Below are 12770 nucleotides of genomic sequence, written 5' to 3' on the forward strand. Positions count from 1 at the left end.
ACCCTTTCAATAAAGAAAAGGCTGAATTTACATGTGACTCAAATAACTGGAGCCTAAAAAGGAACAGTAACTAAAAAAAAAAAAAAAAAAAAAAAAAAAAAAAAAAAAAAAAAGAACAAAGTTTAGTAACACCGTTTTTTTCATTTAGTTGAGTTGAAGGAAAAAAAAAACAAAAAAACAAATTGGTCCTAGACATATGAGAGCTCTTTTCTGATGTAAGTGCAGGACAAAATACCTATCAACAGGTGCAGAAGTCTGACTGAGAGGAACAGAAAACACCTGACTGTAGTGCAGATATCAAAGGATTGTTCCACAGAATATTAGTTTGGGACATGTATTAATTAATCTTATTTTTGGCTTTTTAAAAAATATATATTTCTATTGATCCAGAATTAGAAAAAAAATGTATTGATTTTAATTAAAGTTTTGTTCATTATTACTTTCGTCAATTTCAGTTTATTTCACAGGCAGCTGTTTTGTTTTTTTTTCCTTATTTAATGGGAGTGTATGAATAAATTTGAGGACAGCTATTTTCTGACCCAATCTCAGTCAATTCCAGTCCTCTCCATAAACTCCCAATGCATACTCCCACAATGTGACATTTTTTCTCCCACAAGAAAAAATAAGTATTCATACTTTTAACCCTTTTGTACATGAATTATTAATAAACCACTGCATGCCTTTTTTTCCTTATCACATTTTACTGAATAATTTACTTTAATTTCTTCAAAAATACTTAAACAATAATGTCTTTGTTTTTCTATAACATGAATATTTATAAGGAATATGTCTATATGTTTTGTTTCACTGTTTATTAAGGCAAGTATGTTGATTTCAATGGATGCATGATCTATTAATGTATTCTACAGTGAGTGGCAGATTAGGACTCACCGATGTGCAATAATGTGGTAAATGTACCATCTCCACAATGAATACACAAGAAAACAGCTGGCAAATAGATGTCCTCTGTGGAAGACAAAAGGCATGAAAGGGTTAAAGTACAAAATACTTCTACCACTGACTTCACTGTTATTTAGTGTAATCACACAGCTACATAAAGCATACACTACCAGTCAAAAGTTTCCCATTGGATGTAATATGTCCAAAATAAATCAACAGCGTTTTAATTGCATGAATTAAAACACATAATAAAGTGTTTTGGTTCATTTATGTTTATTGCACTCAGATTATCAACAATACAAACATGAATTTGAGTACACAAAGATGTCTTATGTGTTCAACACATTGCAAAATTCAGTTTCCAAAGAACATAACCTAAAAGACACAAGAGTTTGGTTTATTCAAAAACAAACAAAAGAATGAAAATAAACTCTATAATATGAATGAACTATGCGGGTAATCTTAAGTGGGATACAATAAAAAATAATCCACGTGAGACACTTGAATGTTCACCACACTGACACAAGGACACTTGATTTTTCTAGCATTTTCTGCATTTTTCAGTAACGGTTAAATGTTTTGAATATTCCTTTGCAGGGACTATTTCTAGCGATAAACTAAAAAGCTATTTTTGTGGAAAGGATGACATGACGTAGAGACAGTACTCAGTCAAGGGGTAATTTAGTGCTGGGATTTTGCATGGCCTAACAATGAAAACAAACAAAAATCTATCACCAAAGCCATTAAAAAAAAAAAACACACACACACACACAGACATGCCTAGGACAGACGTGCCCTGATACAGAAGTTTAGCTCCCATTTTACTTTAATCTCTTTGAACACATTTACAGTATGACTCTGAGATATATGCTTTTTTTTTTTTTTTTCCTTTCTTCTCTCTTCCAGTAAATAAAGCTCCAGATGCAAAGTTAAGGGCAGCTTTGTGAAATTATTCATTTTAAGGCTGAATCAGTGTTTAACATGCTCTTAAGAGCAAACCCAGACTAAACTGGAAGACAGAGATTTACTGCTATGGGCATAGAATATGTTGCAAACAATGTTGAAATACAACTTCCAATGTTAAACTTTGGGGGGTTTTTTCCACTTTAATTGTGTTATAGTATTTTTCATGCCTCACTGAGACAAGAAAACAAACAGAGAAGACAAAAACAACAAAAATACATGCTGATAGAAATTTATATTAACTTTATCGAGATGATCTGGTTGCTGATTCAGCGCAACATGTGAAAACGGGCTGACGGTACAGAATAAAATCCTGAGGGAGACACATTTCTACATTATGGTAACAAACTGGTTTGGTACAACAGAAGTTTGTGGTGCAATGCTGGACTTTTAACTTATCATTGCTGTTAACGCTTCACACTCCTGCAAGCTGCGATCTAACAATCTAACAATTCAGCAGGCATAAGGACACAGCATGAAATGGCATGGAACTCCTAGTCTGGAATAAAGTTTGTAAACATTAGTTGGGTTGTAGAGGCCTGTACAGCAAAACAAGTTTATCAAATGCAGGGTAACTTTTGGTTAATCTGGCTTCGACCCAAACAGGACACTTGATATCAGGATGTGGGTACGTTATTGTAACAGGAGGCAGTGTTGACACCACATGACATGGATCTTAAGTGGCATATTTCTAACAGGAGTAAGTTAAAAATAAATCAAACATATTTAAAGACTTTAAATATTGTAAGTTTATTTGAACCAGATACAAACAAAAGTAAAATTAAATTAAAAAAAAAAAAAAAAGAATGGTAATAAAAAAAAAAAATAATAAAAAAAAAAAAGTAAAACATTTTAGTCATATTCTTTCCAGAAAAAGCTTTTTTTTTTCTTCTTGGCATTAACATTGTGTTCATCAACATGCAACCTTGTCAGTGTAAACAAAACAAACAAAAAAAGAAGATCTTTTATCTTGGAGTGAAGTTTTCCAGCACAGGTTGCCATAGCAATCAGGATGTAAGGAAGAAAAACCACTTCTGTTGCACTGAAAACCCAATGTTGGACCTGAAGTAACCTCGCTGAAGCACTTGTGCAGTTTCATTCTGCATGTCTCTGCTGTACTGTAGTGCTTCATGCCATTTGTGTGCTGGAAGTACTGTGTTGCCTCTGCTGGGGACCAGGAATAGCCAGTCCTTAAACATTTAAAGATCTGGGGAGTAATAAAGTTTAGCTGGGATCTTAGAACATCTTTAGGTTATACTAGGTATTAACTGCTCCTCATGAATGTCAGGCATGTAGGTGAACCAAAAATTAAACTAAAACTTATATTTTAAAAAAAAAAAAAAACAAGGTCTAAAAGTGAGATGATTCAGGTTAAAATTACAATGTGGAGCAAATGCTGCATTTTATGTATGAAACTGAACATGTAGACTTGCAGGGTCGTGTTGATATGTCGAAAATAAACTAAACAGAAATCATCTAACCCAATTTGTGATTGTATGTACTCAGCCATCCTGAAATAAACTTGATAGAAATAAAGCATCTCACCTTTCTCTCACTACAGAGCTATATAAACGATGGCTGCATTGCTAGTACAAAAACGTTTAAATCCATGGAACTTCGTTTAAGAGCCGTATCTACGTTGCACCATATTTACTTCAGTTTTAGCCATTTAACACACTCATCTGTAGATAACTTAATATTCTGCATGTAATGTTCCCTGATTGTTTACCAACTGTGAATCAACAAATGCTGGTTCTTGGTTACTTTTTGCCATTAGCTAAAACTTAAGTTCACTTTAGCGTTGCCAGCTGCATTTAGCATTATTAATGTTACCGTGTGCTACTGACATCTAATGCTACGACACAGTGAAGTGTCAATAATAAAGTGCTTTGCAGGCCAAAAGCCTTGGTATATATATATTTTTTAAACATCAATACGAGTTCATTTCCAGTTTTCCTTCCTTTATTTTGTGCACAGTTGAGCCAAATTTGTGAAAGTCATGCATCACGCACACCCAGATCGAAAGGTGGCTACAGCAGCCAGTAACAGATGAAGCAACATCATCGTTAATCCATGCCTCAAAGTTTTCAAATCACTGGCTTCTTCTACTAAGTGTTGTGGGACAAGTTGCCAATATTTTGGATCTAAAAATGTGACATGGTCTGTTGTGATCCAGTTAAATAAGCAGATTAAATTTGAAGTACTAAATTAAACTCCGGCAGGTTTTAAACTGAACCCGATTGACCTAAAGCATTCATATGATAATCCAATAAAAGCTAGTCAGACTTGCCTACACTGTCTCTAAACTAAAGTGCCAACAGTATTTATATATTTCTTTCCAAAACACCCATACAGGCCTCCTAAAGCACCAAACAAACCCCTTAAGGTAACAGATGAGATCAGACAGTTCCCCTAGGAAGTGGAGGAATGCCTCTTTTGAATGTATGTATAGACTTTGACACAGTGGTCCCAACAATCAAGCACCAGCAACTGTCCTTTTTGGGTGGTGGCCACTCCAACAGGGCAGGTCAGCCCCTCTTGAATTAGAATATTAAATCCACCTTCTTTGGGAAACTGGAGAATTTCTTTCCTACCACTGTCTGTAACCAGCAAATCCCCATTGGCATCCACACACATGCCAGTAATGCAGCGGAAGTCCTCCGTCTCTGAAAAGAAATGACTGAGCTGCTTGCCAAGCTGACCATCAGTGCCCACCGAACCAATGGAGAAGCCACCCTCCAGGTGGGGCTCATTCTGGCGCTTCTCAAAGTTCAGGGCCAGGCCCTGAGTGAAATAGACCGTTCCAGCTGCATCACATGTCACAAACTTTGGCCGGACTGCAGAGCACAACCGGTTGTAGCTGACCACACCTACATTACGGTCCACTGCAAGACACCACAGCTTGCCCCCTTCAACATCTGTCACCACAAACTGTCCTGATGGCATGGCTGTAATGCCCCAAGGTTTAATCAGCTGATTCTTGTGGCAAGCCACACAGTGTCCATCCATGGTATAGACTTTAACTGAGTTATCATAGTTGTCTGTGACACCAATCAGGCCTTGTGGAGTCACAGCAATGGATAAGGGGATTAGGTTAGGCAAGTCAGCCCCAAGGAAGCTCAAGACGAAATTGTCAATGCTGCTGGCATTACGTCGGATTTCACGCTGAAAACCTTTGCGATTAAAGATCTGGATGCGGTAATTGCCGCGATCAGCCACCAGTACCTCGCCCTGCGCTGTTATGCAGATGCTGACTGGTAAATTAAACATGCCAGGTAAAGTTCCCTTACAGCCCATCTTCTTCACAAACTGGCAGACTGGGGGCCCTGAACTTGCCCCAGCAGGTGATCCCCCTCCTGCATCCATGGACTTTGATTTAAAGTTACCTGGTGATCCACATACTGCCTCTTCTACAGCCGAAACCATGTCAATATCTCGGTAAAGATCCACCGGTACCCCCGCAGCACCACTTGTACCCCCCACTGCACCAGCTGCACAGTCTACATCACCCTCAAGTCCAATCTGTAACCCTTCCTCCTCATCATCTGTATTGACCATGTATGGGTTTGTGGTCAAATGGCCCACTTCTACAGGTTTAGAGTGATCCCTTCTGATCAGTGCTGGTTCTTGCAGCTGGAATTGCGTGGGTAAACTGCTCCTCAGATCCAGCTCCTCGTCATCACTGCCTGCGCCATCGTCTTTAAGCAAAGCAATATCACTCTGCCTGACTCGCATAGTCAGATAATCGCAGCGTGACACCACTTTTACCTCTGCAATATTCAGAAGGTATGTCTGCTCCTCCAGGACCTGTGCATTTAGCTTTTCCACTTCTCCCATAGAGGCTGCAAATGTCCTTCGAGATCTGCTGAGCTCCTCTTGAAAACGTAGCTCAGCTGTGGTATATTCCTGCTGAACTGCCCTGTATTTCTGCCTCAAGGACTTGGAAATGTTTTCAATTGCTGTCTTTTTCTTCTGAATTTCTCCCATAACATCCCGGAGAGCTGCAAGCTTACCACCCAGTTCTTTACGCCGCTGCTCAGCAGCCACCCTTATTGGCTGGACGGTATGGCCTTGATGCAGGTGTCCCTCACATTTGCAGAGCTCACAAAGTACTGTGGCGCAGTCGTGGCAGAACTGTCTAGGAAGGCGGTTGCAGCAGGACTTGCACATTAGCGCAGCAGCAGCAGCACTGCAGGACATGGTGCAATCTATAATCTTGAGCACAGTGAGATTATCTGCCAGTTGGGAGATGCTGCTCATCCGGGACACCTTACTGCAAAATGGGCAGCGGACTCCATTGATGGTATTAGCCAACAGTTTCTCTAGACATAGCCGACATACTGTGTGGCCACACTGCAGGAGTTTGGGTCGCAGTTGTTCTTGATTATAGGTCTCTAGACAGATGGGGCATTCAAGAACCTCCCTCATTAGATCCGGGTCCAGTGGGGAATATGCTGCCGCCATTATGGTCTTTTCCTTGAGTGACAAATAGAAATAGAGAGAGAGAGAAAAAGAAAAAGAGAGAGAATTACCATTTTTTACCACAACATGAGTTATTGACAGTACAAGTTTCATTATCATCATTTGTTCCAAGTTAATTATTTTTTCAATCTCTGTTTTAATTTTACATTGTCATTCCTAACAATGTCTTAAGCAAATGGTGTAATAAATACTAACACTGGGAAATTACTGCACTGACACTTGTTATACACATTTTACATCAATGAAAATATAAACTTAATGTCTTACAAGCTAAAATACTTAATATAGAGGAATGTCGACTGATTACTTTTAAACAAAAACTTATAATTAAAATAAACTCATGAGATTACTGTAGCACTTTGGTAAGAAAGCAATCTTTATGAATAAATATTCATCTTATTTTACAAGCCAATTAATGGCTTATGGAAACACCTTTTGATACATTTTGCCAGATTTTATGTGATACTTAATAAAATAATTAACCATTATGTGTCAATTGACAGAATATTCAAGATATTTGTTTAGTGTACACTATTGCTAATATGCTTAAATCTCCATATTTTAAGCTTCTTAAACTGTCAGATAAAGTGTAGTAAATTGTTTTTTTTTTAAAAGACTTAATTTACTTTTAAATGTAACTTTAATAAAAATTACAATTACAACTAGTCAAACTGAGTTTTCAGTCTCTTGATGAACCTTATAGCTAGAAAGCTGTAACTAGCATAGATAGCTAACGCTCCTGTGTTTAAGTGTGAGTGTATACGTGACAAAATATATGGAAATTATTAACAGAGAATAAAAGACCTCTTCGGGTGACTATATATATGATTAAAACGGACTTCACCATCTTGTTAGCAGGTAAATATTCTAATACAGTGAAGCTAATTGCTGTTTGATTTTGCCAATGTGTCTTTGAGCTAACAGACACAGCGATGTCATGCAATCTTAATTATGAGAAGTCAAAGACAAGCGTATTAGGTTTTATCATGTTCTATTGTTGCCTCCACACTGTTTGACATTGCTTTGCTGGCTTACAAACGATGAGTGTGTCGAAGGCCTCTACACATAACAAACAACGCGTTTAAAATACATGCGATAGTCCTATTAAACAGTACCAGATGGCAATTTGAAAAAGGCGTCCGCCCATAAATATATATATATATAAGGCTCAGACTTATGTTTTTGTTTCTTTTAGTATCCTGTTTCAATATAATATTACCTTTTCTCCAGTGTTTGCTAGTTGAAAGTACAGTGGGCGTGCAGCCTTTCTGCTACTGCAGCTGCCTGCTAGTGGGACACTGCAGTGTTGACGAATTCCAACGCGCAGTCGCTGATTACGTAATACGCACGACGCTGAATCCAACGCTGGTTATGATTGGCTGTTACGTACGCTTGTATGCCATGCCACGTTCGTTATATGAATGCTTATGCAGGCCATTTGTCGTCAAAATAATTTAATATAAACTGTAAGCGCACTATGTATAAATTCAACCATGTCACTGTGTTTCCTTTGCTTAAAGCAACCCTCTATGTAAACAGCTAGAGGGAATGCCAAAGGATTTGCACTGCACCAGTTCTGCAAATAAGAGTTGTAACTGTCATTTGAGTACATACAAAGAATTAAATAAAATAGTTTTTTTAAGAACATAGTGAATGCAAAGCCCGCAAGCAACAAAAGCATTTAGAGATCCAGATGTTGAGAAAACGTTCATTACAGTGAGGTAATGATAATAAAGAGAGGCCACTAGATGTCAGCACAAATCTACTAAAGGATATTAGTCCACTTCCTCAATACAGCGCGAATAGACTTCCAGTAACATGGAGAACTGTAAGAAAATGTCTTTTATTTTCTGCAAAAATAGTATTACCATGCCATAACAAAACATTTTGTATTTGCTGCCAGTCAGATGTTCTTGCTGTAGAAATGGATTGTTTTAAGGTAAAAACACAACATAATCCCTTACAATATAAGCTGTGATTTAAAAAAAGTGTGGTGATATCACATTATAAGAATAACTACAGTCAAGTTCCATGCAAGATTCTTTACCTGAGAGCACCTGAGTTGTGCAGACAATACAACCCCCCATCTAATGACATGCGTCCTTAAGGAGTTATCGTGCCGCACCCATCCATAAAGGCCCATCCTTTTAGCCTCTTTACATAGCCTTGTGTTTGACCCTTTTAACTGTAAGTGACAGACAAACACACTAAGGGAGTAACCCACAAAGGCATACATAAATACAATCACTTCTCTTAATAACACAAACTCAAATAAAAGGTCACAGCTACAACTAAAGACATAAATTTTAAGGGATATTAGGGTCCTTTCCTGATTGCTGGGAAGGAGTCAAACCTTCCTGTGACCCTTAATTGGACTAGGCGATGTAGAAAATGAACAAATGAATGCCCATTCCTTATTGATTTTTCTTTTAGGTTTTTTGTCTTTTTTTTTTTTTTTAGCAACACTACACATTTAAATATTTGTATGACCATCAGGAACATAGTTTTACAGTCACTTATAATCATTTTAGGAGCGTCATTGTTGAAACTTCTCCATTTTTATTGTAAATGATTACTGACTTAAAAACAAATTTACTTTCAAAATCCATATTTATAATAAACATGTTTTCTATTTTTTTATGCCTTGTTTGTTATCTTTTTCCTTAGAAGTAATTTAGCTGAATTTAGTTAGATTTCATGACAGCTGGTTTCAGGAAAGGGTTCAAAATGTTAACTTCTGGCCATAAATGCTTGTTTAGTCAATTTCTCTCTATTTATCAACTTATGCCTGCATAAACTAGCGCTGCTATCAGCAACGCCATGTATTTATGTTCAAGTTTATTATTTTTGACTAATACATTCCTGCCTCCACACTTTGAATCACAGACAGATAAGGCATCACATAGTCCTGCAACATGAGCCAAACTTGAATGCACTTCTTTTTGTTAGAAAGAATTTCACTCATTTTGATGGATAACATTTGTATATTCTGTTCTTTTTAAAGTAAATGTGCCACATCATCACAAATAGAAGATCTGATCTTGTTAATTATGTGGCTTTATGATTTAAAAACCCTTATTAGCAGTCTCTTCCACTCTTAAACTTCTCCTGCTTCTGCTAATGCTTTATGTGTCTTGCTTAAAAATGAAATGGTTGGAGTAAAAGCAAGGACAGTGAGAAGTACAGTTTTAAAATTACTTTATCAATGAATTAGATCTGCTTACTTTATTTCCCCCAACTGCGAGTAAATCCCAGAGTCTGGGATGCTTTATATATCTTTACTACTCTACATAAAGATCTCTCACCATCATCATTTATTCCTTCATAAACTCATGAAATTGTTGTTAATTTTTTGTCTTTATCTTCATCTCCTCCTGATCATTTCTGCATACTTTATCTTCCACTATCTACTCTGCCAGAGGCAACAGACCAGGGTGTTGGAGTTGGAGGGCGACGTGAGCTTAAGTCAGTTCCTTTCATCAACTACGTGTCGGCTCTGCAGAAGAGCCAGTTGTTGTCTGATGACTTGGTGAATGGCGTAGAGATCCGCTGCGAGGAGAAGGGCAGCTGTCCAGCTGGCTGCCACCTGTGCCATCACCAGGCCATGATGGGAGGAGTGTCGGGGAGAGGCCGCAGTGCTAACAGCAGGAGTGGAGAGCAGCCTTCACCCATCCCTGTCCTGCTGGAAGTCAGCCGTGTTGTGCCCCTTTACAGCCTGGTCCAAGACAACATCACCAAAGAGGTGAGAACAAAGAGTGGGAGTAGGAAACTATTTCTGTGCTTTCTGCAGGTGTGCAAATATGTGTGTGTGTGTGTGTGTGTGTGTGTCAAGAGAGAGGGACAGACAAAGATTAGAGCCAAAGAATTCCTATAGATGTGAAGGATCAACATCCTCTGTGGAACTATTGTCAATTTTTCTAATTCAGTGCTGCAATTTTCTCTTTAAATCGGACATTTCAAAAATGCATAAATGAAACCTTGAACGTCTCATTTAATGTGCCCTTTCATGCCATCAGACGGTGGCGTAATCCTTTCTGACTGTACATGTTTTTGTTGCTCCAAAGCGCTGAACTGCTGCAGTCACAACGTTCGCCCTCTAGATGGCATTAGTTGGTTAACTTTGACCACTGGAAACCAGTACTGTATTACAGAGGGCATAAAAAAGATGACATCATGGTTTTCTCTTGTGGGGAAGTCGGTGTGTATACATGTGAAGTATATATATATTTATATATATATATATATATATATATATATATATATATATATATATATATATATATATATATATATATATATGTGTGTGTGTGTGTGTGTGTGTGTCTGTGTGCGTGTGTGTGTGTCTGTGTGCGTGTGTGTGTGTGTGTGTGTCTGTGTCTAAACAAGCATGCACAGCTGAATGTAATATCAGTTTAATGACCACATGCTGTGTTTCTGATTCATCCTGTATGAAAAGTCTTTCGATCTTTTTACAGTGAAAGTTAATCATATCAGATTTGTTTTCCAGAAGCTAATTTAGGAGGAGGCTCTTGCTTCACTTGACATTTAGTTGACCACATTTTGCCCTGTTTGTGCTCCATTTTTGCATTCGTCTTCTGACCTCACATCTGGTGTTTTTTGCTGCTGTGTATGCAAAAGCAGGTGACTCACACTCAACAAACAGCAGAGTGGCTCATTATCCCGATAACCAATCATCTCATTTCAATGCCTTAATAAATATATATTTCTACATAGGCGGATTCACTCCAGATAACGACGCGCGCAGCATTACTCTTTGTACGTGCTGCCCATTACAAGCACCAGAGTTCCAAAGAAAAAGAATTTGCAATCAATACCAGACGGCCCATAATGGTCTTCGTCGATACCTAAACGTGAGGAAGAGCAAAATGTCTCTTTCCCCGCAGTTCCAAACACCTCACTACCCGTCCTTCTCTCTCCCGCAACTCTCCTGTGGTCTTTTGGGGACTTGGAGAGTGAGATGTATGAGGAGGAGGAGAGGCTAGACTGCAGTGGATCGCTCTGGCAAGCCCTTCTGAGGTAGCTTGAGGCAGGATTATTAGCTCCTTATTGATGTCATCGACCTCTGGGGAGGGAGGGGAGTCCATCACTCTGCTCCTCTTTTTCTCGCTTTCTCCTCTCTTCTTGGCCACAGCTGCTGCTAGTCAGAATGGCACATACATATATTGCATTAGAGGCGAGCGGCAACCTGCCCATCCACACACACAGCCACTCTTTATCTCTCTGTCTTTGTGTGTGTGTATGTGTGTCTCTCACACGCACACAATTTTGCTTGAGACTATCTTTCTACTTGGCTGGGTCTATCAGGAAAGACAGCTGCCATGTTACTAAAGCTTTTTCAGAAATGAGGTTCTTTTTTCTTTCACCCTAAATCCATGGAAGCAATCAGAATAGAAGCTTAGTAGTTGAGCTTATGATTAGGTGGTCTAAGATTGCATCTATATGTATGTTACCTATTTGGATGCATGTGTCTGTAAATGCCTACTGTCTGGCTTCAATTGATCTGTCACTCTTTCTTTTACCCCCTTCCTCCCTCTTTTCTCAGCTGCTGGCATCTTTTAGTGACCTCACCCAGGCGGCATGACTGTTTGACAGGATATGTCATGTCCCTTTCATATTGATCGCATAATAAGCCAGAGGGATATATTGCCAGAGGGATATATTGCCCTTTCTCTGTAAAGACCACGAAAAAAAAAAAGAAAAAGAAAAAAAAGAAACTGATTTAAGTAGAAGAAATACTAGACCTGATATTTTGTTCTTAGCTTTTTTTGTGTCTTTTTGTGTGTATCCTTGGGGCTTATATTATTACCAAGGGCTGGTTAAGAAAAAGGAGATACTGATATCTATAGGACTGATTGTATCAGTTAATACCTTAACATGTTGATTTGATATTTCCAAACAGAGGAGGGGAAAAAAACACACCGTCTGACCTGTCTCCTATCTGCCTGAGCAGTGACATTAGGTTGAAATTGTCCAGATTTTACGATAAAAAAAGTATATCCATTTAAGCTGTTTCCTTCAACTCAGATAGTGTTAAGGTTTAAGAAAAAAAAATGTCTGTGTTTACAGTGTTGAAAAGTCATATATAAAACATTCAAAAGGCTTATCACGCTGCGTTTCATAGCCATTCATCTCCATGGTATTTTTTTGTTCTCTTAACGGGCCCATTAAAATGTCATGGAAAAACACAGATTTTTTTTAAATGCCTTATTTATTTGTTTTCTTTATTTTATTTATGATACACAAAGAGATAAAGGTGTACTTTTCCTTGTAACTCTGCAAATGTTTTAATCCTTGATTGTCTTCAGTCAATGTCTTTACTTATCTTTGATAATTATATTTTGCATTTGGTAGTTTAGACTTGAGTTTTACTCCATATTTGTCTTGGAAGCAAACACTTCTTCTGT

The 12770-nt window shown here is 38.1% G+C and overlaps 2 protein-coding genes across 2 annotated transcripts in view; one reads left to right on the forward strand and one right to left on the reverse strand.

Annotated features, from left to right (window-relative positions):
• Positions 1-12770, forward strand: part of astn2 (astrotactin 2) — a gene marked incomplete at both ends in the record, with an annotated part of 274064 nt that overhangs the window by 208626 nt on the left and 52668 nt on the right. Inside the window, one exon of the mRNA XM_079256074.1 lies at positions 9765-10087. Coding sequence (XP_079112200.1) covers positions 9765-10087 — 323 coding nt within the window. The remainder of the gene's footprint in view (positions 1-9764; positions 10088-12770) is intronic.
• trim32 (tripartite motif containing 32) lies at positions 1373-6327 on the reverse strand (the record flags this gene model as incomplete). Its single annotated transcript, XM_079256075.1, has 1 exon — positions 1373-6327. The coding sequence occupies one exon, from the start codon at positions 6325-6327 to the stop codon at positions 4276-4278; it is 2052 nt and encodes a 683-aa protein (XP_079112201.1). The 3' UTR covers positions 1373-4275.

The sequence above is a fragment of the Telmatherina bonti genome (genome assembly GCF_933228915.1).
Source record: "Telmatherina bonti genome assembly, chromosome: 17".
NCBI classification, from domain to species: domain Eukaryota; kingdom Metazoa; phylum Chordata; class Actinopteri; order Atheriniformes; family Telmatherinidae; genus Telmatherina; species Telmatherina bonti.